The 20,914-nt window shown below is 42.3% G+C and overlaps 1 protein-coding gene across 2 annotated transcripts in view; it reads left to right on the top strand.

Moving 5' to 3' along the window:
* LOC307265813 (glutamate receptor ionotropic, kainate 2-like) overlaps positions 1-18,330 on the top strand; it is a gene marked incomplete at both ends in the record, with an annotated part of 67,190 nt that extends 48,860 nt beyond the window's left edge. For both annotated transcript variants that reach the window (XM_080047623.1, XM_080047622.1), the window contains 9 exons: positions 137-244; positions 363-476; positions 619-825; positions 1,822-2,045; positions 6,120-6,238; positions 7,617-7,834; positions 9,280-9,505; positions 14,140-14,390; positions 18,166-18,330. In XM_080047623.1, the coding sequence (XP_079903749.1) occupies positions 137-244; positions 363-476; positions 619-825; positions 1,822-2,045; positions 6,120-6,238; positions 7,617-7,834; positions 9,280-9,505; positions 14,140-14,390; positions 18,166-18,330 (1,632 nt within the window). The remainder of the gene's footprint in view (positions 1-136; positions 245-362; positions 477-618; positions 826-1,821; positions 2,046-6,119; positions 6,239-7,616; positions 7,835-9,279; positions 9,506-14,139; positions 14,391-18,165) is intronic.
* Between the last annotated feature and the right edge of the window lie 2,584 nt (positions 18,331-20,914).

Genomic DNA, 20,914 nt, shown 5'->3' with positions numbered 1-20,914 from the left:
TTAAATCATATATTAATTTCTATTTTACTATTTTAGACCAGGTTTCCAGAGGCTTTAAGCTTAATGGATAGACATGTGCTGAGAGCTGGGGATCTTTTAGTTTACTGTGTGCTGTATGCGTTCTCTCTGCCTGCAGGCTCACTGGGACGGTTTGACAGGACGTGTTCTCTTCAACAAAAGCAATGGACTGAGGACAGATTTCGACCTGGATGTCATCAGTCTTAAAGAGGACGGCCTAGAAAAGGTGTGACTCTTCAAGAAAAAAAAATAGAAAGTGTGGGGCCCCCGGATGCTTTCAAGCGTTTATAACCCGTAGTCAAGACAAGGTGATATGAAACTTGACAATGAATTTGTTTCCACAGATTGGAACATGGGATCCTCCCAGCGGTTTGAATATGACAGAGAGTCACAAAAGCAAGACATCCAACATCACAGACTCTCTGGCTAACAAGTCCCTGCGTGTATCCACTATACTGGTAGACGCAGCCGAATGAAAAGCAACACGCAAACACACGCACGCACACACACACACACACACAAGGTCAGCAAATACACACAGAATAGAAACGGCTTGATGTAGAATGTACAAAACACACAATGTATTGTCCCTGTATATAGGAGGAGCCCTATGTGATGTTTAAGAAGTCGGACAAGCCCCTGTATGGGAACGACCGCTTTGAGGGCTTCTGTATCGACCTGCTGAGAGAGCTCTCTGGCATCCTGGGCTTCCACTATGACGTGCGACTAGTGGAGGACGGGAAGTACGGCGCGCTGGAGGAGAGCACGGGCCAATGGAACGGCATGGTGCGAGAGCTCATAGACCATGTAAGTCAGCCAGCCTATTGGGGGATGGCAATGCATGGTACATAGCAGCATCGCAGAATAAAAAAACAAATCAAAAAAGGTGATAATACCTTGAATCTCTATATGCACAATAATAACAAAAAAATTTCAGTCTACTTTTACTAACCAACAACAGGGCTGATTGCTTGCTGATTGCTTGCTTTAAATCATTTGCTACTTGGCATTGCCGGTTGATTCCGAACAATAAGATCTAAATATAGATCCATCTCTCTCAACACTCTTCCATTTTTCATAGAATAACAGTGGAAAAAGTTCTCTTTATCACTTCATTTCTGAGGTTGTACATTGTTAGGGCTCACTTTGTTATAATAAGGTCCCACTTTAGGTCTAAAATATAGACTTGATAAGATGCAGATTTAAAAACCTTTACCATGTGTGTTTTCCTTTCATCCGCTTTAAATGGTTAGTGTACCTGCAGAGAATGAGTAGAGCGCCACCTATAGACTAAGAAAAATCAGAAGCGGAAAATGTATTGAAAAAATATACTGTAAAAATGATAGTGTTTTTATGAATACCTCATTTGACGGTGTTACAAAAATAAGCAAAGAACACTCAAGCACCAAAGATGACTAACCTCATGTTTAAGGGTGGGGGGGGGGGCACCGGGTTCATTTGTCACAGATTAATGTAATTCCACAATTGCTGATTTAGGTACACCGCCTGAGGGATTAAGATCAGACATATTGTATAACCTGTAATTTCCAGAAAAAACTCCTAGCCTCCAACCGTATATACCCGCTAATCTAGCTGAACTAATGACCCCAGCTATTTTCTCTCCTCTGTCACACTGCTCTTCCTTCCCCTTCTGTACCTATCGACCTGACCGGCTGTCGACAGGAATCAGATGTTAATTCGATTGGTTGTCTTTTATTGGTGTACTAAAACACCTACCCACCCCGCACACACACACACACACACACAACCACACACACTTCACCCCTTATTTTCTCATTGCAGAAAGCGGACCTGGCAGTGGCTCCTCTGGCCATCACCTACGTCAGAGAGAAAGTCATTGACTTCTCCAAGCCCTATATGACACTGGGGATAAGTATCCTGTACCGCAAACCCAACGGCACCAACCCCGGGGTCTTCTCCTTCCTCAACCCCCTCTCGCCCGATATCTGGATGTATATTCTGCTGGCCTGCTTGGGTGTCAGTTGTGTGCTGTTTGTCATAGCCAGGTAACATGTCAACCCTTCCTTTCCCCCTTCCTTTCCCTTCGTCCATATACCTACAGTAGTTAGGCTGCTTTCACTAATATACAGCAGCAGTTGTAGTCAAGTCTACAACAAAATAATATCACATTTTAAATGTGTAACTTTGGACCAGCACCAGTGTATTTGTAATGTTAAGGTGTATACTTTACACTACTGTTGATGATTTTCCAAAAGCAAACCAGAGCTTTTTTTAATCATCTCTTTGTTTTTGTCAGAGTTAGATTAATGTTGCCTTTAAAGTACAACTTCAATTGAATACTGTTTTTTTTTAAAAGATGCGGTCAACTGTTCAATGCCAGAACAAATTGCAAAATTCAGATTATCCCCGCCAGCTCTTGAACTCACCACCCAGGAAAACATTTTCAAAGCCAGCCATTGTTTTAAGCTTAATTTATAATGCACTGACAAAAGTATAGCTTTGATGACAATAATAAAAAAAAGGTAATGAAAAGGAATGAATGCTTTTCATTACCTACCGTAGCCTACAGCAAATGAGCTCAAACAAGGGGAAAAAAACACTGGTATGGTCTTAGGAATTAGCTGAATACTCTCACCAATTGGGGGGCATACAGTATGTGCAAGCATCAGCAACTGTAAAAACCAACTGCCTGTTATATATATACAGTATATATCTTAATCAGCTGTAAAGAGAGTGTACAAGTTCAATGCTGACATTGTACAAAATACAATTCTTACAAATATCTCGACAAACCCTCTCTCCAAGATAAACCCTTCCGATGCATGACCGACGTGTATTAACCCAAAGGGCCTCCTCCGCTTCCTTCCGCTGTGATCTTGTGAGGTTTGGGTTTCATGCACATTTCATCCAATGTTACCGGCAAAATGATCACATCACAGGGGAAGCAGCAACTGTCACCTAAGTTAGTCCAGAATATGCAATTTGTAAACTGTAGCCCTTTTTTGTTTCCACGGTCGACCAGGGTAAGTGATTAGCATGCAATTATATTGATATTCTTTCCGCTCGTAATGAAATGGCCTCGGTACTTTTATTAAATCATAATGCTCTTCTTTTGTCTGCGTGCATGTATTGTGCCTTTTCTTTTTTTTCTTTTCTTTTTTGCACATTATGGCAATAAATAGTGCTTGGCCTCACACTATTAAGCGAGCAGAAATATTCAGCAAAAGTTTAAATCTCAAGTATAGTATTTTTTTTTCAACGCTTCGCTGAGCTGGTTCTCTCATAATTGCAGTATTGATTTGCGCGGCCACCGATTGACCGGTCAATCCCCCAAATGCATGAGTATATTATTTTCTTTAATCCCCTGCAAATGGAGTGAAAGGAGGGAGCTTATGAAGTCCAACGTTGTGCGCAATAAAACACTAAACACCTCAATCTCACAAGGGGATCCGCGTCTTTCAACCGCTTCCCACCTACACACAAGCAATAAGTACACACACACACACATACACACACACAGACACACACACTTTTCTTCTGTCTAAATACGCGTTCTCATTTCAAGCTCCAGCGAAATACATTTCCTTCCAGCTCTGTTTGCGGTTGAATTGATTTCTCAGTTTATTAACAAAATAAATGGTGTTATTTCAAATCACAAAGCCTTTTTTTTGTCCAGTGTGGGAAAATGCCCACCTGCCAAAAAGAATAGACAGGTTGCCAAAAAAATAGCATTATAACGTGTATTACATGTAATTACAGGCTGTTGCTGTTGCTGTTTTTTTGTGCAGTCTTTGTCGCGGGCGTGCGTCTATGATTTTTAGCACCTCCAACAACACTGCCTCTTCACTTGGCCCGAGAGAAGAAAGGCAGCAGATCTATAATGCCAGCCAGAGTAATTGAATCCAACAGACAGTTAATGGAGGGGGAGAGTGTTGTGTTATTGTGGCCGGGGACGGGCGAAGGAGAAGAGAAACAAGAGGGAGGGAGAGAGAGAGGGAGAGGGAGAGAGAGAGAGAGAGATGGAGGTGGGGGGATATTTTTAAAATTCTGTGTGCAATTCGACATGTCCCTCTTGCTCGGTGTGAGTAGGTGACCTTACGTCCGCATGTTCCACACAACCTTCTTCCATGGTGATCGGTGTGCGAAACACAGCCCGCAGGAATACGGTTTCCGGCTGCAGGCAAAAGGTCACACAGAGGAGCAGACCAGGGCCTGCTGCATACACACAAGACACGTGTAGACAATCCTATCAAGAGTGCGCTGTATGGATTTACCCAGATTTACACTACATCACCTAAGGCACATATCGGATTTCATGTCACCCACAATTAGCCTCAGGCTGAAACTCGACAGCATATGTATATGTTGTATCTTACAACAAAATAAATAAATAACATAACATAACATAACCAGCATAGAAACATATTTGACTTTGAGATGGATTCCATTGAGCCAATGCAAATGCCCAGCAGTTGCCTCCACCGCAGACAAATGAACACCCGCCCACACACACAGCTACAAAGGCACAATGCGCAAAAACGTCCATGCGCCAGAGGCTTGACACACACACACACACACACACACACAGTCATAAAAGAGTATAAACACACACACACACACACATGTCATTGTACACTATGCGAGCGCGCACACACTTGCATTCCACACGGCTCCACAAGGCCATTGTCCTGTTTGCAGTTGCCAGTGGTTTTTCAAGGAGACCGGGCTCATTGACATTCCAGCAAATCAGGCATCCCGATGGGGATGACAGGGAGAATTATAGTGTGTCATCACAACCATGTCCACGTAGATGATTCTTCGGGGGGGCAGAATAGAAAATAGCTGTAGGAGGAAGAGCCATCTGACAAAATATGTTGCCACATAAGGCGGTTGCTAATTAGGCTGCTGCGACAACAGAGAAAGATCAAATGACATTTCTGTATGTAGCAGATCTGCAACAATCTCGCAGTGTCTCCGGCAAAATGGTGCCGTCATAAAAACAGCTGTCATTTGACATTTGGTTTGGGATTGAGAAAAGTTGCTCTGTGTACATACATTTGCTTGTTCCTGTGTGTCTGTCAAAGCGTAGCTGACATATGGCATCACATTTCTAGGCAGTCTGAACCTTTAAGACTCGAGCCCACCGCAGGCTTATTAGCATGCAGCATGTTTGGTGGGGAAAAGCTCCCGAACCGCCATACTGGTTGCCCCCCCCCCCCCCCCCCCCCGTCCCCCAAACCCCTCCTTAACTCTGCATAAGCAATGTTCCCTCTCTTTCACCCACTTCAGCACAAACTCAATCAGTTCCTGATGCTTAACGCTAACCCAATCAACCTGCGATAATGCCGTGCCACTTTTGCTTAGGGTAATAAATGAGAAATGTCCATGGCTGACCCGAAAGTCACTGACGAGCAGCCGAGGCAAGGGCAGAGGGCTGGGGGTTGAAACGTGGAGGTTCATCGGTGAGGAAAGGCAATTTCTGGAGTGTGTTTGTGTGTGTGTGTGTGTGTGTGTGTGTGTGTGTGTGTGTGTGTGTGTGTGTGTGTGTGCCTGTGTGTGTGCCTGTGCGTGTGCGTGTGGAAAGCAGAAGAGAAAAGAAGAACACAAGTCCCATGTCGGCTTGTGTGTGTGTGTGTGTGTGTGTGTGTGTGTGTGTATGTGTGTGACGAGGATATGGCATCCGCAGTATAACAGTGATTGCAGTTGCCGTGGAAATCGCATAAAGGCTCCTGAGTCAGTGAATCCAAATGAGCTTCCAGAGATCATCAGGCTCAGGGACATTATCACCAGTGACAGTGTTATTCCGGCCTATTGATCTGTTTCTCACAATAAACTGATGGCATTTGAATATGCCAATAAGTAGATCTCGGCCAAAGCCAGAATGATTTGCTCTGGTCTCTCTGCACAGGGGGGGGGGGCTGGGGGGGGGGGCTTTAAACCCTGAGGGCCACCGGCAACACACTGGCTTCCTTCACATTTTACATTTCCTTTTCTTCCTGCTAACAATGTTGTAAAGTGTATGTTTTATGTGCCGTTTAATCTGCGCCAGCCAAGGGAACACGCTGTACTTTGCCTGTGCTGACATCTCTGTCTCTGTCTGCTCTCTTCCTTCTTTATAGGTTTAGCCCGTACGAGTGGTACAACCCGCATCCGTGCAACCCGGACTCGGATGTAGTGGAAAACAATTTTACGCTGCTCAATAGTTTCTGGTTTGGAGTCGGGGCTCTCATGCAACAAGGTAGTTGCCTCAGCCTGTGGGCTGCTGTTGCTCTGTGGAGCAGGAGCTCTCCATATCCCACTGGCTCTGAGGGTTGGGGGTTGCTTTATCCAGGCCAGAGGCAACAGAGAGAGGGACACTATGAAGGGTTTACCAGCTAAGAAATAATGAATTAATTCTGTTTTATAACGTAACCTCCTTAAAGCTATAGTGCTTAACTTTGTCACCCCCTTGATCAATTCTGAGTTATTACAACAACACTGTCGGCGCATCTACATAAAGTAAGCCTTTGGTGATGGCGCATGGATTTCATACCCTACTGCTGTATCTCCAGGTTTTTTCTTACCAGTAGAATCAACAACTGAAACAATTCTTGTCCGCTTTTTGGGATTTTTATGAGCTCCTGCGCAAGTGGCGCAGGGGGGAGCGACACCAGTTTATAAACGCTGACATAAATAGAAGATGTACAGAGAGGGTTTTGTGGAGTTGATAGGCTTAATGAAATTTGCTTCAACCTGTTTGGCGATGGCTTGAATGTAACCGACATTCCTTTATATGAAAAGGTTGCGCACTATAGCTTTAAGGACTCAGGAACATGGCATAATAAAACTATATGTGTATATGAGAGATGTGTGTGAGAGAGGGATAGATCTGAACTGCACTTCAAGCACTTAGAAATGTAATGACCCTTGTATTAAAATAGTGCATTAGAGATTAGAGAAGAGCCGTTTAAATAGCCTGACTACTGATTTGTGTTTAACTAATATGTACTCTTTTAGTAGGATCTTTATCATAGTAATGATAGTATTAGAATAAACAGCCAGTGTGTCCTCTCCTCTTGCCCTTGGCCCCATCAGCACCCAGAGATCAGTGGGCTGTGGAGTCAGGATGTGAGGTTACCTTGGGTACATGACTCTCTGGCCCAAACAGCCTGTCTGTCCACTTCTCCACACTCTTCTGAATTATTCATATTGAAAGTGTTTGATGTGATATTTATGATGGATTTTATGCACACACACCTTGTTCCAAGAGAAACATTTTGAAATAGCTCATCTCATGTTACTGAAAAAAAAAAAAAACATAATTTCTTCTTGAGAAATGATGATATTTCCCACAATCATCTTGTTTTTCGAGAGCTCTCTCTCTCAAGTGTTTTTCCCCCAACGAAGCTACCAGCGGCGCATCTGCCCCAAGCCGCCGAGCTGAAAAAAACCTTGACGAGTGCTCTTGAAACAAGTCCAACAAGTTTATGAAAAAGGGAGCTCATCTTGTTTTTTTTTTATTTTTATTCAAAATAAACTTTTTACCATTAAATAAATACAAGATTGGAATCATAACGAGATGAATGCATTTTTTTGCGGTGTATAACGTTCAATCCTAACCACCTCCCTCGAACCAGGCTCAGAGCTCATGCCCAAGGCCCTGTCGACTCGAATAGTGGGAGGCATCTGGTGGTTCTTCACCCTCATCATCATTTCCTCCTACACCGCCAACCTGGCTGCTTTCCTCACCGTGGAGAGGATGGAGTCGCCCATTGACTCGGCCGACGACCTGGCCAAGCAAACTAAGATCCTGTACGGGGTGGTGGAGGATGGATCCACCATGACTTTCTTTAAGGTATTCATTGCTGGGTCTGCCACAATGGTTTTATAGAGTTTTTGCGGGGCGGGCTGTGGCGAAGTGGGTAGGGCGGTCGACCCTCAACTACAGGGTCAACTACAGGGTCCGGGGTTCGATCCCCCTTCACATGACGAAGAGTCCCTGAGCAGGACACTGAAGCCTGAATTGCTCCCGATAGTTAGCCTGCTATCAGTGTATGAATGTGTGTGTATGAATGGCAACGTCGTAATGGGAACAGGTCATGTCTCCCTTGAAAAAGAGTCTCCGGTCTCAATGGGTTTCACCAGGTGTTTTATGAGGAACACATTCTCTCTCACTTCTTAAAGTAGCTCTGAAGAACTTTAATATAACTTAAATATTCCTGAAATAGTCTAATGTTCCATCGATGATCATAATACCTGTGACAGCAAACGAGAACATCAGCGAAAAGAATGATATTTTCAAATAGTTATTATTATAGCCCTTGTCCGGGTACTTTCACCGAGGAACAACAGCTGGCGTCGTTGTAACACCACCTCTTTTGACCAGAGGGGCCGCTAGAATTAACAAAAACTGAAAGTTCTTCGTAGCCAATTCAAAGTTAGAATCCCTTGAGATTTTAGTCTTGGTTGATTTGGTAACACCCGCGGTTACTGCTTCTTACGACTAACACTCAATAAGCAGCTATTTTTTGCGATCTATGAAACATTTATGTTATATTAATGTTTTTTATTACTGTGCAACTAGACCAACTCATGCTTTTAAGTCAGTCAAATATAATCGCAACTGCAATTTTCATACTGAGTATGGTGCAACTAAAAGTAGGGCCGGGTAGAGGAGTTAGTTACCATGCTGAGGAGTTAGAACTGGGCAGCTGTTGCAACTATGTATCTAACCGCTTATTGCTCCTTCCTATTCCATTACTCCCTGCATTAATTAAAACTGATCGGCTTTCCAAAAGTGGCAAAACAAAAATGACCAGACCCTTTTTATCAAACGCATTTTTAATTAATGATTGCAGTATGCTCTAACTTTGGGGTCAATTACTATGCATGTTCTTTGACTGTTTGACAATAAAAGCCTAGCAGTGTTTCACCAGTTGAAGGCTTATAATGTGAACTAGCTGCTGTATAATGAGTTTGCATTACAAGCCATTTAAAACAGCGCTGATTCTGTGTAAGAAGAACAGGAAATAGTGGAGCTGTTATGTAAGTTCTTAAATTATAAAAAAATCTGTATTATACTCATGCTTTCAGAAAGCACATTGATTGTCATATGAAGATGCATTTACCCAATGTAAATACCAATATTAAGTTTGATTTCATGAAGGATTAAAACTTTTGCTCCTCGGAAAAGTTTGATGAGTGACATTTTGCGATGGCGTTAAAGAAATAGCCTCCATGATGAAAAAAGATATTCCATTCATTCCACTCTCTTGTGATCTTGTATCTTTTTTTTTTTAGAAAACAAAAATCTCCACCTATGACAAGATGTGGGAGTTCATGAACAGCAGGAGGCAATCGGTGATGGTGAAGGACGTGGAGGAGGGCATCCAGCGCGTCTTGACCTCAGACTACGCCTTCCTAATGGAGTCCACCACCATCGAGTTTGTCACCCAGCGCAACTGCAACCTCACCCAGGTCGGAGGCCTCATAGACTCCAAAGCCTACGGAGTGGGAACACCTATGGGTAAAGTGACCCTCAAACCCTCTGCATACCCCTCTCTCTCTCTCTCTCTCTCTCTCTCTCTCTCTCTCTCTCTCTCTCTCTCTCTCTCTCTCTCTCTCTCTCTCTCTGCATGCCCGCTGTGTTCTGAAAGACATTTTTAGAAAAAAGCTTTGGGTCAAAGAGAGATACTGTGGACGCTGTGTGACAGATGAAGGTATAGAGTGTGGCTGATGGATAAGCCCCGAGAACAGAAAGCTTGACCTTTATTGATGGGGTCACGGGTATAATGGTTCAACAGCGTGAGGTGTAAAAGGTTTAGCTTAACGGAAAGTAAAAAAAAAAGCAAACAGGCTTCAGAGGTGGATTTTATGGATAAGGTTAAAGTGTGCCCGGGGGCTCCAGATACAGGCACCATTCTAGCTCTGCCTACCCAGTTTTTTTTTTTTTTTCTAGCCGTAACGATTTTTTCTCTACAGGATTATTTACACAGTAGAGAAGCAGCAAACCTCGGTTAAGCCATGCTCACATATACCTTTGGACGCTGTGTTTTTGGCCAAGAGTTAGGAGTCACGTAAAGGCTACATTGTGAGTGCAAGACTGTGAAACAATCGCAGAGAGCAAAAGTCAATTTTGTGCAATTCCCCGGGACTTGATTGACACGGTCTGAATTGTATCTGAGCGGTCAAACCAAAACAACAAAGCACTTCAGAGAGAGTATCAAAAAGCCATCAAGAACTTTTTTTTTTCAAATGCTAATTTGACCCAGCTCCTGTCAAACGTGTACTCTGACAATAGGCTTACAGAGCGCCATTATCCTATGATGAGTCCCAGGAGATAATACTGTCAAAAGCAATTTTTTTTCTTTTTAGGTGGCAATTAAGCAAATTGTATCGTAAATTTAAATGTTTTCCTTTATTGTGATAACAGTTTAGTTGCATAGCAGAGCAATCTTTGTTAGCATTAATACACATGCAGCTTTATACACTTGAGGTGGTTGGACACTGGCAACAGAAAATAAAAAAACTAGTCCCAGTGTCATTGAGGGTTAGAGTGGTCGTGACGAGGCCACGGAGAGCGCTTGCAACCCGCCGTAATGGCCACCATCTATCATGAGCGATATGAAGGCCATCAAAATATAGAGGATTCATTGTGGACGTCCACATCTGGACCGGGCTACTGCTGATGAGTATGGGGCAGTTATGGATCTGCAGGGATGCCATGATTGCCCCGCGGCTGTAACAAAGCCGAGGTCATGCTGTGAAATATAGTCTCACCGTGGCTCCATAACTGTGGAACTACTTACAAAAAATTATGATTAAAAAAAAAATTCCGCTTTTAAAGTTATTAGCGCCACCCCCACTAATTCATTTCAGTCTCCAATTCCTGATGCTAATTGCTCACTACTTCTAATCCTGGCCGTCAAAGTGTTTTATTCTTTGATGGGAAAGGTCTTGAGATAGGAAATTGCATTCATTTATTCAAAGTGATGTGTGTTTTCACAGAAGCACTCCTCCAACCCTAACCCTAAGTAGATTTAATCAAGCACTGTATAGTACTTTACTGAAGTATTTCCATTTCACACTCATTTATTTTTTTCTATCCCACTATTATTATCTTTACGCCTTATTTAGTTACTTATTTGCATGCATACAAGCATTTTAAGTGCGGATAAATTAATTGGCAGTGCAAAAAAGCTTTCCTTTTCCTTGTAATTATTTTAATTTGTTTTTAACCGTGTGTGAGGGTTGGAGAATTGGTTGGACAAATAAGCTTTGTGAAGGCATCAATTTAGTCCACATGCAGTTGTGATTTTTAACCAGCAGCAGATTAATTCAAAATGAAAAACAATTATAAATTGCAGTCCTATAGATTATAAAAAATAGCTTGACCTCAACCAGCTACAGCAGTAAATGCTAACACATTCATACATGAGTAAAAATCATGTCTGCCAAGGGGATCATTTCCTTCAGTACTTCTTACTTTTCTTGAAAACATTTTTTACTTAGGTCACAGCTTGAGTGCACAACTTCTGCTTGTCTAGAGTTCTTTTTACAGTATGTTATTAGTACACACCGCCTCCACTGATAAAGGCTTTCCAGCCAATAACTTTTGCCCTGCTCAACACTGTTTAGCATCTCGTTCCCCGTGGGGCCGTTACAGCCATAAACTAAAGCAAGCCGTATAATAAGTCTTAACCTTTTAGCGCTTGTCGGCTTTTTACGCGTCCTGTTCCTTAAAACGGAAATGCGTCATCTAAAGCTATCGACTTATACTGTGATCACATTAATACTTGAGGCCCAGACAGTGTGGGAGTGATGGATGTCCTCTGGTGTTGAACATCTGTCAGGTAGTTGTGTATGCACAGTGTGTCATGCACAGCACTTTTCTCATTCGCCCAGCCCCCCCTCCCCCCTCTCCATATCCTCCTCTCAAAGGACTCATCCTATTAGCATTTATCCAAGGCCTTCTTTGTTAGGCCATCATTAATCATTTGAAATATGAGTTAGTCTGGAATCAGGGGACCTGGATACTTGATAGATCTCTCATCTTCAAAATGAAGCAAGCATATGCTTTTCACGTGCACACGCGTATACACGGCAGCAAATTCAGAGCAGTCCGTACTCAACCGTGCTGGGGCAGAATTAATGGCTGTGAGTATGCACTTTGTTCTCTTAAAGTGTGCACGTCACAAAAAGATAAAGCAGAAGTACTCATATAGGAACCCAGAGATACACCGACATAAAAAAAATAAGATTATTTATGATCAAAGCAGCAGACACTAATATGCTGTTCAAAAACCAGTGTAATTCTTCCATTTTTGTATTGATGTCCCCTTTGTCAGCCTAAATACATAGAGACATGGAGATGAAAGGATGATGGATGGCAATAGTTAAATGATAGATGAGACGCAGAGAGAATGAACCGAAAGGGCTGACAGGCAAAACTGCGCGAGACAACAACAGACTAAGTGATGCTACCTGGGGGCCCGTGTTGAGTTGACTTTCCTGGGAGTTTATGTACAAACTGTTCCTGCTTGTTCGTTCATTTATGTTCTATTATGTCGAATGTTGAAACTCCTTACTCTTAACCACTAATTCCTCCTCTCTTCTAAAAATCCCTTTGAATAAGCATACGAGCCAAAATAAATTTCCTCAAAATGGAAATGTACAACCATGCAGGCTTTGGAATGTTCTGTCTTCTGCAATCACATAAATACACTAACAAGCTTTTTTAAAAAAGCACTCTATAAATGTTACATGAGTGTTAATCTTCCTCAGCCTGGTTCGGGTGCAAGAGTGTGTGTGTGTGTGTGTGTGTGTGTGTGTGTGTGTGTGTGCTCCGCGCCCTTAATGGGGCTGTGTGTTGTGTCACACACGCTAGGGGATGGGAGAAGGGGAAGACGCGACCCCACTCTGGTACACTCTGCCACGATTACTCCTGCTTTGATCACGCCGGCACCCGCTGCGCCTTAATGTCTTGTCGCTAATTCTGGCGCCTCCCCGCTGTCTGAGGATTTGGTCTTCTTTTACTCATCACGACACCAGAAAATGCGTAGAAAAAAATAACACACTGATAGAGCGGTACTATCTCAGATACACACATACTGTATAATGTGCCCATGCAATGTACAGTATATACACCCCACTGGGCTTCTCCATGTTCCCCCTTTTTACACGCACCATTTAAGGCATATGGAACGTGTGTGCAAACAGCAGCTCCTTCGTACAGAATCAACACACAGGCTCCTGCCACGTACGTACGGCCGAGTCTTTGTTGCCAACTCCCCGTGCATCATAATTCCCCACAGTGCAGACAGAGGGGAGTGAGAATTTCGGAATCACTCTGTGTGAATATAAGGGATTAGTGGGTTTTGAAGAAGGACTTACAAAAAAACTCCCTCTAAGCAGCCAATAATAACATGACAGGTTATATGATCACATGCGAGCAAGAGCGTGTTTTCTACACCCACCACCACCACCACCACCACTGGGTGTATTTATACATTACTCAACAATGACTTTGTTAGGCATAATCAGGGGATTTCAACAATGTTTTGTGCATATCTGGCTATTATCCACATTCACTGGGCTCTTATTGTGTTTTTTTTTTTTTTTTTTACAGAGACAAGATCCCATTAGCAATTCTACACTTAGAACTATAGGCAGCTTTTGCAACTTTGTATCAAACTTCTTAATTGCCCCTTCTTTTTCCGTTAGCCTCTGCATTAAAGCTTTCCAGAGATGACCATGGCCCTGTTTAATAAATGCAATTTTTTGATGAGCGCTAATGTCGGGGTCAAATACTTTGCATATTTCCCTTTGACTGCTTCACAATAAAAGCCTCCCGGTGTATCACCAATTGAATACGTTTTAATGTGAACTTTAGCTACCGTATATATCGAGTATGCATTATCCATTTAAAATAGCTAACTGATTCTGTGTCAGATTGAACAGTAAATAGCGGAGCTCTTATTGAAGTGCTGAGGGTGTTTCATACACCCACACCACACTACACTACTGGGTTTATTTATACCTTACTCAACAACGACTTTCTTAGGCATAATCAGAGGATTTTCCTTCTTTGTTTGTTCATATCTGGCTGTTGTCCACGTTGACTGCTGCCTGGTCTCATATTGTGTTTTTTTTTTCTCGCAGGCTCTCCGTACAGAGACAAGATCACCATAGCCATTTTGCAGCTGCAGGAGGAAGGGAAGCTGCACATGATGAAGGAGAAGTGGTGGAGGGGTAACGGCTGTCCGGAGGAGGAGAGCAAAGAGGCCAGCGCTCTGGGCGTGCAGAACATCGGAGGGATCTTCATAGTGCTGGCGGCGGGGCTGGTGCTGTCCGTGTTTGTGGCCGTAGGGGAGGTCCTCTACAAGTCCAAACAGAATGCCACATTGGAGAAGGTACTAGACTAGGGTATTGTTCTGATGAATGAATAGAATTAAAGGGTGTTTTTTTTTCTATGAATCCTTTGCATTAATAGACGTTGACCATTCTACTAAAAGCTTCATTTTCGGGGTTTGACTTTTTTAAAGGTGCAGTCAGCGATTCTGGAGAAGGCTTTTTGTCGAAATACGTTTTATGTTAAAAACTGTGAATATCTCCTCACGTTCCGCTATATCTGTCCGTTTTGTGTGTACACTGGGGAACAAGTTCTGCTGTTAATAGACAGCCTAGGCTCTGTAAACAGGCATGTTACAAGATCAGTTTACAGAGCCTAAGTTGTTGTATAAGCACCAGATTTATTTTGTCAGCCGATCTTGAAGAGATCTTCACTCATTTTAACAGAGAGTGAACAAGCCTTCTTCACAATCGCTGACTCCACCTTTAAACAGACTTTCGCCTGCTACTACTAAAGCTTCATTTTGAGGTATGACTTTTAACATCTGACATTTCATTTGCAAGGTAAATGAAGAAATTATCAAACTTAACAAACTGATACAACACAACATATTACATTTCTACTGTACAGTGGGCACTCATAGTGTGTTTCTAGTTGACATGTTCATTCCTTTGTGCAGGAGTGGATATGTGATGGGGATAAGTACATATTGTTTTCAAGTCTATGTCTATATGGGTGATGCCCATATGTACATGAGTCACTGGTTAGTGACTGGCGGTAAAGAGATCCCATGAGCTGAAGCTAATAAGAGATCTCAGGCGTACGAGTGAGTCAAATGTAGTGTATATATTACTAAATTAGTCTGTGATAATAAAGTGACATTATAGTGTACTAAAAGGACTCTACTAGATAGTGTAGCTATGCCTCATATTAGACAAACATTTAAAAATGCATTTTTGGATGGAGGAAGGAAGATATATTTTGTCCTTTAATTTAAAATCAGATTTGGATTTATTCACGTCAGTATGGACAAGAGGAACCATTACACCAAACAAACTGTCTTCCAGTCGTCACATGAGTGTGTGAGCATTGTTTCCAAGACTGATGTGAAAACTTATGATGTGTACTTATCCTTTAATCTCGCTCTAGGTCTGGAACATAAACACATTCACCATGCATACAGTTTTCTCTGTTCTTCTCCCCCCTCTGGTTATGTCTCTTTCTAGCAAGAGAGTGAATACATTTTCAGACTATTATCTGCGCTACTATTTTAGTACTGAGTGTGCAGCATTCATCACACAGCGTCGAGTATGCATTTTAGTGCACTTTAACTTGTACAAATGATGTTTGCAGGATTATTGTGAGATAGCGTGTTTTTAATTGTTACATCTACAGAAATAGCACAAGGCAGTGGTGTGTTACTTTGTTATTGCAACAGTGATTCGTTTGTGGCTTCTTCTTTTTTTTCTTTTTTTTAATGATCTGGATATGTTTCAGAGCGTATCTAAACTATCATTAATCAAAAAGCACAAGACTGGGTCACAATATTTAGATAATTTGCAAATGCCACAGTCTCTTGGCTGCCAAGGTGCTAGTCATTTAAATGCAGACAAGAAGCCGCTCCCTATCTATTTCCACCCTCACATCACCATACCCCCCCCCCTTTATTCTCCCTTTTTCTCTATCACTCTAAAACCGTATCCGTCCTCATTGTTTTTCACCGTTTTCTTTTTCTCTCGCCCTTACCACCCCTCTCTACGTCCGTAATCACTCATCCTCCTGAGTATACAAATATTTCATCCAGGCGCCAGACAAATATATGTAAATATGGAGAGAGAGAGAGAGAGAGAGAGAGAGAGAAATAGAATGAAATACCTGGTGCATAAACCACCTACAGATATCCATCTCATACACCTACGCGTCGTACACAAACGGAAAAAAATATAATAGCTTCATACTTTACTGCTCTCCCTCCTCTCTCACATCTGCTCTCCTCCTACACCCTCCACGAATTTGAATTAGATTTTGTATAATCAAAAGGCAAATGTATGGGGGAATTTGTCTTGGCAACGTTGGGCGCGCCCGCATATTGACACTTTATAGGATTTCACGGCACATACATAATGCAGGGACAACAGAGGCGCGCATTACAGGACTTTACGTAACACGTGTCACTCTGCGAGCGTGTGATTGATGTTCTAAAAAAGAAGGTACCAGTATTTTTGGATTTAATCCGTTGAAGGGAATATTTGTCCCTTTTTATCCAGTAGCTTCACATTTTCCTGCTCGCACACCAAACATTACAAGTGTGGAACGTCTCTCTTTTAGATCTTGGCAGGCGCCTTGCGAAACGCTCTGGAGCGGCATTCAGACCTTTTTGTGACAGTCAAAGCTGAAAAGGAGAAAAAAATCTGGGACACGTCAGATCTTTAAATAGAGGCTCGTCTTTACAGAGAAGTATTGTCAGGGACTAAGTGGTTGGACTTCATTTTGTTGTTCCAGTCTCGAAATGGAAACTCATTTTAGAATCTTGAGTTTTACATCAGTCAGTCAGTGTTAAGAATCGTTCATTAAAGGTGAAGTAAGCGGTTTATTTATATTAATATAAGTGTTAAATCGATCTTTACTCATACAGTAATCACTTACACGATGTGCGCGTTTCATAAACCCAATCTCTTAGTCAGCTGCTCTGCATGTAATAAGCAATTAAACTTTATGTAGTGTCCCGAAATTTTATCCAATCACAAGAGAGAACGCTACAAACCGACACCCGTCCGCACCCGTCTCACTCATGGTCTCACTGCCGGTGCACGCCAGAGCGACACATGGGTGAATGTTTATGCGCCTACAATGGCGGAGCAGGTAAAAATCCTTCCCAATGTCTGTTTTGATGGTTTTTATCATGTTTTATCACACTTATGGATCTGAGATGATGCTAGATAACGTGCTGCTCGAAGACCGCAGTGCATTAATGTGGTGACGTAGGGACGAGCGAGGGGACTGCTAACTGCAGTAACTGACAGGAAGTTAGCTAATAGAACCATTCCGCTTACAACTCCTTTAATTGCTGGTCCATCTTTTTGCAACTTTTTCTTACCTTATTTTCAGCTTCATTTGACTATCTTAATGCTTTTTACAGGGGAACTTTACCTGCTGTATACATGAAGAGCAGTGACCTTGTAATGAGAAGTAATGATAGACTGATTTATCGGTCAACCACAAATAGTGTCACACAGCAAACTATGTTAACTTGTCTTCTGGGAATCTGGAGAAGCTATCAAATCTAAGACAATTATCTTAGAATTCTTTTGAGACTTGTGTTCTTTTAATAAAAAAGTCTGCATTACCAACTCTAGGTTTGAAATGACCAGGAAGGGAGGGTCGAACAAAGGATGCTGTTGAGTTGTACGATGACAATTGTAAGATCTAGTGTTCTTTTTTCCTGACCCGTGCTAGGGAGTAAAGGTTCCACCATTACCATCCTACTTTACTCATCCCACCTGTGGCTCTAAGTGTTATAAGCTGTACGGATTGTAAAGCCACTTACCAATTAATTGTGTGTGTGCTTTAGCTGTTTTTATCACATATAGGTGACCTTTTATCTTTTAAAGATGGCAGCCCCACCAAAGTATAACGAATGAAGCATTGTGCTGGAAAATACATTTCCGTCATTTGTGTGTTCAGTATTTCAAAATAAAAAAAAGAGAGGGGGTGTATGTTTTTTGCCAGTGGCTTTATTTTCTTCACAGTAGATTAGCATATAGTTTTTTTTGACAAACAGCGCGGTGCCTGCCTATAACTTTCCCTTTCCTCCCTCCTGTTGCCTTTCTGTGCAGCGATCCTTCTGCAGCGCCATGATGGATGAGCTTCGCGTGTCGCTGAAGTGCCAGCGCCGTCTCAAACAGAAGCCACAGCCGCCCGTCATCGTTAAGACAGAGGAGGTCATCAACATGCACACCTTCAACGACCGCAGACTCCCGGGAAAAGAAACCATGGCATAAAACACCACCCCCCCCCCACCCCCAGAAAACACCCCCTCAGTTAACACCATAAGAGGGCTGACATGGGGGTCCAATATAATGCTGTCTTAACCACGGACTGAGGTTATAGCAGTAAAAAAAAAAAGGATTCTTATGAACCCACTTGCTTACTGTAATGTAGACAGATGTTTCCTGTGGAAATAAAGATGCCCATGAGACGCCAGTGTCATCTCACTGCGACGTTCACTTTTTGAAAGGGAGGCCCGGAAAAAGGAAAGAAAAGGAAAGGACTCAAAACGTGTTGTAAATTGAAAAGAGTGGTCCAAGCAAGGTTTGGGATTAAACATGAATTCTAGTCCACACTAGCAGTGGACACGCAAATACTCACACGTATTACTTAACACATTGCTGTATATGAACACACACACACAGACACACACACAGAAACACACACCGAACACACACACACACACACACACATTTTCTCATTTTACATAGTTGACGCCTGTGCAGAAGGGGAAACTCTTTTGTGACAGTAACACCAGATGTAGTTTTTCTGTTGATGTCAAAGCCCGTCTGTCTTACTTCCATGTGTGTGTGTTGACCCCATCGGTCAGTCCCTCCCATCAGTGGCTTGAGTTTCTGTTTTTAAAATGATTTTTGAACAATCTCTAATCTCACGCCAACAAAGAGAAATGTAGTCAGTGCCAAACGGTTTACTATGAACTGATGTATTAAAGTGATATTAAGTTTGGAATCATCTCTGCTGACCTTGTCGAATATTACTCATTGTTTTCTTCAGTAATTGCCTTTCTCGTGCCAAAGTTCTGCCATTGTAAAGAACTTTCCGCCATGCCTATATTATGTTTCAAAGCCTCTCAACAAGCAATGTATACTGTCGACGTCCTCATCCACGTTCTCACACGCACTCTGCCGTTTTCACTCTGTATCAGTTGTTGTTTAAAAAAAATAATAATAATGCAGGATTTCTACAAAAATGTTTGTTTTTGTACAAGAACAAGAAGTTTTGTAGTACTTTGTATCATGGTAGCCCCCTCCTTTGGACAAAATATGTAGCAGATACCAACAAAGCCCTCAAGCTACTGTCAACTGTTGGCTATGGGGGGTTTCAAACTCTGCTGTGTAGGGTTCATTTCTCTCATCAATCGGAGATGCAGTCTTTTTTGTCCGTCCGTGTCGTGGGGGCCAGCTGTGCATGCTGCCTGGGGACAATGTGGTGGTGTTTGGTGGGGGGGAGGGGGAGGGGGGGAAAAGAAACAATGAAACTGGTGCTCAAAATAGGAAAGGTGGTGACTCATTCTAGAAATTGGAACACTGTTTCCGTCGGCAAAGTCCTACTGACAACAAGTGTGGTTCACTATGATTGGAGCTATCATGAGTCACAACAGAAGACAGCTCAACATGCAAATGTTACCTCTGTTAAAGACACACAGAAAGTGAAGTTACCAGGCTACAATGTTGATACTAGGCTGTATTGTACCACTTATATACACCTTAGAGTCTTAGGCATAACGTTAGACGTAATAGACGTAATAGACACGCTGTGACAATTCCAAATTGGTACGGGATGAAAACAATCTCAAAACAACCTCAATGTAGTTGCTGTTCCGGTATTTTTCGGTAATCTCAGTGTCCCATAGCAAGCATAGTCTTACTTAAACTCTAAAACGCTTGTAGAAAAAATAGAAAAAAGTAATCCTCCATTCCACCTGGGCAACTCGCTCATGTGATGTGATGGAAAGCTCCGGAACACCACCAAAGTGGTGCAATTGTTTTGTGCTTTCAATGTATGGAAGGAATTCATAACCTCCATGATGACTTGTGAACCAATGTAGCAGCACAGCTTCAGTATATCTGATGTGGGAACAATCAGCAGCTTTGAGGAACCACTTGTTGCCACAGTAAATGTATCAACTTGGATCTTACGCCATGGTGTTGGTGCACTCAAGTTGACTTCAAGTGGACATTAGCATTTATCCACCACTTGTCTCCAGATGTGTTTCTCTCTTCACCAAGTTAACACAATCACGTTTGGCCCCGCGACAGTCCCATGTCTTATAACTCTGTTCCATGTTGTGAAATGACAAGCATATACTTGGTAGGTTGCTTCTTCATTGCCCCCTGTCTTTTTCTTCGAAAACTACCCAGTCCATCAGTCAACCTGTTATTCCAGGGATTTTGGAAGCCAAAAAAAAAAAAAAAAAAAAACACAAAAGCTATAGTGATGACATCTCCTGCTGTACACGAATGGATAGCTTGTTTTGAAAACGACCACATTATGAAAATTGACAGGGAAGACCTTATCCTGAAAACTCTTTGGCGTTCTACCAGTGTTGCTTGTCATTTTCCGCACAGCTAAATCTAAGGGTGCCATGCTGAAGTGATTGAATACCTTGAAACAAAATTGTATTAGAAGCCACTCCAAAGGCCTGGCTGTCACTGTCGGGGGGAGAAAAAAAAATAATAATAATGAGCTCATGGAATTTGAATGCAATGGTTTTACAAATGTCATTAAAAAATGTCATAATTGTAGTGTTTCCTTATATTCTTCACACACCCTTTTCTCATATTCTAGTGGGGAAGA

Source organism: Ammodytes marinus, assembly GCF_949987685.1.
Source record: "Ammodytes marinus genome assembly, chromosome: 19".
NCBI classification, from domain to species: Eukaryota; Metazoa; Chordata; class Actinopteri; order Uranoscopiformes; family Ammodytidae; genus Ammodytes; species Ammodytes marinus.
This window is presented reverse-complemented; position numbering and strand designations above follow the sequence as displayed.